The sequence below is a fragment of the Gekko japonicus genome, unplaced genomic scaffold (genome assembly GCF_001447785.1).
Source record: "Gekko japonicus isolate JY-2015 unplaced genomic scaffold, Gekko_japonicus_V1.1 scaffold7939, whole genome shotgun sequence".
Classification (NCBI taxonomy): Eukaryota; Metazoa; Chordata; class Lepidosauria; order Squamata; family Gekkonidae; genus Gekko; species Gekko japonicus.
In genome coordinates, this window is record NW_015170514.1 from 101 (window position 1) to 5,462 (window position 5,362).

At 51.6% G+C, this 5,362-nt stretch overlaps 1 protein-coding gene across 1 annotated transcript in view; it reads left to right on the forward strand.

Annotated features, from left to right (window-relative positions):
* Positions 1 to 2,193: 2,193 nt before the first annotated feature.
* The window catches only part of LOC107116441 (sialic acid-binding Ig-like lectin 15), a gene marked incomplete at both ends in the record, with an annotated part of 6,851 nt that continues 3,682 nt past the window's right edge, over positions 2,194 to 5,362 (forward strand). Inside the window, one exon of the mRNA XM_015418332.1 lies at positions 2,194 to 2,577. Within this exon, the coding sequence (XP_015273818.1) occupies positions 2,194 to 2,577 (384 nt within the window). The remainder of the gene's footprint in view (positions 2,578 to 5,362) is intronic.

Consider the following 5,362-nt stretch of genomic DNA (forward strand, 5'->3'; position numbering starts at 1 on the left):
CGATATAACCTATACCACTGCCCCCGTGACCTGGACATGACGTCATCATGTTGGGAGCGACACTCTTGTATTTGGGCAAAAAAACTCAATGGTAGAAGCCAAATTTACCACAGAGTTTTTGCCCAAATACCAGAGTGTCGCCTCGATGGCCCCCAACGTGGCGACATCGCTTCCTGGTCACACGGGCACATCACTGCATTCCGGCAGAGCCTCCCTCCTGCTCACAGTAAGCCCCCCCCTCCCCTGCCAGTTGCCAGGAGAGATCCAGCCACCCTGTGTATGCATGTTATTTATATTTCGAGATTACACAGAGTGCGTCGATACGATCAACAGGAAGAGAAGTTCAATAAACCAAGAAATAGGATTAGGGTTGGAGAACCAAGCAGAAATCGAAAAAAACGGCACTGCAGCAAAGCATAAGTGTTAAGCTGCCGAGGACTTCTGCCCGTAGGCAGAAAAATTTGGTAGCCTTCTTCTTTTCCTATCCGTTTAAACACTCAGATTCTCAGCAGGGCTATTTTTGGGCAGGAATGCAGGAGCGGAGTTCCGGCTGGCTCCCAAGTTGGCCACGCCCACCAGGAACTCATTAGCATAATAGGCCACACCCAACAGCAAGAACTCATTAGGACTGGCTACATTAGGGGTGTGTGGCCTAACATGCAAAGGAGTTCCTGCTACAAAAAAAGGCCCAGGGTTTGGACAACAAACAAGGTAAACAGAATAAGAAGCAAAAGGTGGGTGTGGCTGGATGACCACACTTCTGGTAACACGGGGGTGCGGCCTAATGTGCTAATGAGTGGTGATGTCAGGGGTGTGGCCTAATATGCTAATGAGTTTCTGCTGTTGGGTGTGGCCTATTATGCTAATGAGTCCCTGCTGGACTTTTTCTACAAAAAGAGCCCTGAGTGGGCCATTTCATAGATCTGCTGTTGAAGAGTAAACCATACGTAACAAAATCTCAGTGGGCTCGTTCCCATCACAAAGACTTCTTAGTAGGCAGCACTTCGGGGGGGGGGATCTTCCCACACAGCCCACTTCTCCCCCACACACACACACACACTTCCTTTTACCCCACCAGGGTCCTCATGGCTGAAGCTATGGTGCCCACTGAAACTCACGCTATCTTCTCAGCTCGGACTCCAATCTGGGAGAACCGGGTTTGATCCCCCACTTCTCCACTTGCAGCTGCTGGATGACCTTGGGCAAGCCGTAGCTCTGTCAGAGCTGTTCCCTCAAGGACAGTCCTCAAAATAGCTCTCTCAGCCCCACCCCAGAACAGGCACTTTGTGAGGCAAGCGGGGCTGACAGAGCTTTGAGAGGACTGGGACTGGCCCAAGGTCACCCAGCAGGCCTCCTGTGTCTCAAAGGGGCTGACAATCGCCTTCCCTTCCTCTCCCCGCAACAGGCACCTTGTGAGGCAGGTGGGGCTGAGAGAGCTCTGAGAGGACTGGGACTGGCCCAGGGTCACCCAGCAGGCCTCCTGTGTCTCAAAGGGGCTGACAATCGCCTTCCCTTCCTCTCCCCGCAACAGGCACCTTGTGAGGCAGGTGGGGCTGAGAGAGCTCTGAGAGGACTGGGACTGGCCCAGGGTCACCCAGCAGGCCTCCTGTGTCTCAAAGGGGCTGACAATCGCCTTCCCTTCCTCTCCCCGCAACAGGCACCTTGTGAGGCAGGTGGGGCTGAGAGAGCTCTGAGAGGACTGGGACTGGCCCAGGGTCACCCAGCAGGCCTCCTGTGTCTCAAAGGGGCTGACAATCGCCTTCCCTTCCTCTCCCCGCAACAGGCACCTTGTGAGGCAGGTGGGGCTGAGAGAGCTCTGAGAGGACTGGGACTGGCCCAAGGTCACCTAGAAGGCTGCAGGTGGAAAAGTGGGGAATCAAACCCAGCTCTCCAGATTAGAATCCGCCACTCTTAAGCACTCCACTAGGGGTTGCTATGTGGAGAAACGCAGTGCAAACTACCTCAGAAGAGCCCATCGATGGAGTTCCCATGAGTCGTTTGTGACTCGTTGGTAGTCTGAGTAGATAAAAGCAGCCCTGATGGACTAAAGGTCGGTGTAAAGCAGCTTTATGTGTTCCTCTTTTAACAGGAAATGCCATGAATTTACACCGGGACTAATATAGTTCAAGCACATGACCTCCCATTGAGTTTCTCCATCACTGAGGCCTCTAACCCAAACTGCTCTCCTTCTAGGAACAGCCTCCAAGGGATGGTCCATGCACGTCCCATCAGAGGTGACGGGCGAAATCGGCAAGGCGGTGTCCTTGCCCTGCACTTTCACCCACCCTCATCAGACCTACGACAAGACACTGACGGCTATTTGGCGGGTGAAGGAACCTTACAATGGGACGGTGGTCTTCAAGTGCGTGGCCCACAGCTCCAGCAGCCTCTGCAAGACCGCCGTCGGCTCGAAGAACAGGTACCAGCTCCTGGGGAACCCCAGGCAGAACGACCTCTCCCTCCAGATACACAACCTGACCTGGAACGACAGCAGCAAGTATTTCTGCCGGGTGGAGTTCTCTGGAGACGTCCACGACAAGTACGAGAGCCGGATGGGAATCAGACTCCAACTGATAGGTGAGAGGTGGCGAGGCGAAGACAAGACAAGCCAACTTGGTGTAGTGGTTAGGAGCCCGGACTCTAATTTGGGAGAGCCGGGTTTGGTTCCCCACTCCTCCTCATTGCAGCTGCTGGTGTGACCTTGGGTCAGTCACAAGTTCTCTCAGATCTGTTCTCTCAAGGGCAGTCCTCGAGAGAGCTCTCTCAGCCCCACCTACTTCACAGGGTGTCTGTTGTGGGGAGGGGAAGGAGAAGGAGATTGCAAGCCGCCCTGAGATTCCTTTGGGTAGTGAAGGGTGGGGTGTAAATCCAATCTCTTGTTCTCTCTCTCTTGAAATCCCGGGCTCTTGTCATGAATTAAAGCTTAGTTTGGGCTCATTAGCTGGTTGCTACTTGGGGCAGAAAGGCCAAATTTAAGGACATTTACTGGAGACCCCTTTGGAAAATGGAGCCCTCTTCCAGGAGCTGGAAACTCTAGAGCTGGATGCTACAGAGATGACTGTCAGCTAGGCCTTTCTCCAGCCCTGACTGCCACAGGAGTGGGGTTGACTCTGGAATGTTTGGTTTCTTTTCTGCTGTGTCTCCTGTGTTTCTATTATCTCTGTATGACCCTCCGTGCCTGGTGTAGTCTTTCTCCTGGGAAAAGTAGCCCGTTACTTTGGTGGGCTTCTACCTGATCCATGATTGGCCCTGGTATATCTGCTGGCTGAGTGTGCTTCTCTTCAGTTCTAACACTGAAAGTGTTAACGATAACTGCATCCTCTCAATGTCTCGATAAACTTTACATCTTTGAATGAAAGCTGTTGGGAGCTGATGGCTGCAGGAGCCCGAAGAGAGGAAGATGGAACCAGTAGAGTTGCCATCCTCCAGATGGGCTATAAACAGAACAAAAGTCACCGTGGTCAGTTTACTGATGTACTTTCCAATACTATATCAATCGTCCTTCATTCATTGAATCATGCTTAATCGGGGGTCATTTCCTGCAGGAGCGCAAAGGAGCAGAGCTCCGGCAGTAAAGAGCCCAGGGGGCGGGCACATGCAACAAGCCCCACCCCCTGCTCCCAGCAGCCCTCAGTCAGAGCAAGAAGCAGCCAGGTACATTGCAGAGCCCCCCCCCACCGGCCCATCAGTCCAAAACAGTCCAGTGGCACCTCTAAGACCAAGTTTTGTTCAGGTACAAGCTCTCCCTCCTCTGCGAGGACAGATCTGCACGTTTCCCCCCCTCCCCCATAGCTAGCAATCCAGAACAGTCCAGTGGAGCCTGAGCGGTGGGTGTTGCCTTCTGACACACTTCCGGCATATGCAAATAAGTTATGCTAATGAGCTCCTGCACCTCTTTTTCTACGAAATGACCCCTGTTAATACTCACAGTCCCAATCATGTCAATATCGTAATCGTATACAAATACTCACATACAAATGTTCAGATATGAACATCAAACCAGTCCTTCAAACGATAACTCCAAGGTAGAGACACCGCATCAATCATGGAAAGCATCCTCAAAAAAACAAATCTCACAACCAGTGTTCCCTCTAAGCTGAGTTAGTGTGAGCTAGCTCACAGTTTTTTAGCCTCTAGCTCACAGATTTTTCATCTTAGCTCAGGAAGGATGGCTCGAGAACAAACTAATTTGTGCAGTAGCCAAATTGCTCGCTCACAACTTGAATGCCAGTAGCTCACAAAGTAGAATTTTTGCTTACAAGACTCCACAGTTTAGAGGGAGCATTGCTCACAACTATAAATTGTAGCTGTGCGTTGTTCCACCGGGGAGACTCCGAGGACTTTAAGATTTTTCCAATATGTGAATGAAAATCGTTGGGTATTGATTGCAGAAAAGATATGCTTGCAAAACCATGCGTCTACGTGAAATGAACATTTCCAGTCAACTGTTTGTCGCCAGGACCTTTTTATTTACCCTGTCTGTTGGGGCTGTTTTTTTTTCTCTCTCCCCTTTTTTGTGGGGCAGGTAGAAGGGACGCAGTGGAAAGGGCAATCCCCCATCCAAGTATCTCCCTTTGTCACGAGACAAGAACTCGTGGGCACTCCATGAAATTGCTGAGCAGTCGGGTTAGAACGGATAAAAGGACATCCTTCTTCACCGAAAGAGTGATTAACACATGGAATTCACGGCCAAGGTGGTGGTAGCTACAAGCATGGATGGCTTCAAAAGGGAATTGGATAAAGATATGGTGCAGAGGTCCATCAGTGGCTATTAGCCACAAGGTATAGATAGGGACAGGAGATGCGGTGGCTCAAGTGGTTAAGACGCTGAACTGCAGGCTGTGGAAGGTCGGTAGTTCAGCAGTTCGAGACCTGGGTGCCGCATGACGGAGTGAGCTCCCGTCTCTGGCCCCAGCTCCTGCCAGCCTAGCAGTTCGAAAGCAAGAAATTGCAAGTAGATAAATAGGTACCACTTCGGTGGGAAGGGAACAGCGTTCCGTGCGCCTTGGTGTTTAGTCATGCCGGCCACATGACCACGGAAACGTCTTCAGACAGCGCTGGCTCTTCGGCTTGGAAACGGAGATGAGCACCGCAACCCTAGAGTCGGACTCAACTGGCTTTCGAACAAGGGAACCTTTACCTATAGATAGGGACTCTCGGTCTGGGGCAAGGGATGCTCTGTATTCTAGTTGCTGGGGGGGGGGAGCAACAGTGGGAGGGCTTCTAGTGTCCTGGCCCCACTGCTGGACCTCCTGTTGGCCCCTGGTCTTTTTAGCCACTGTGTGACAGAGTGTTGGACTAGATGGGCCATTGGCCTGATCCAACATCGGCTTCTCTTAGGTTCTTATGTTTGTTCTTAAGT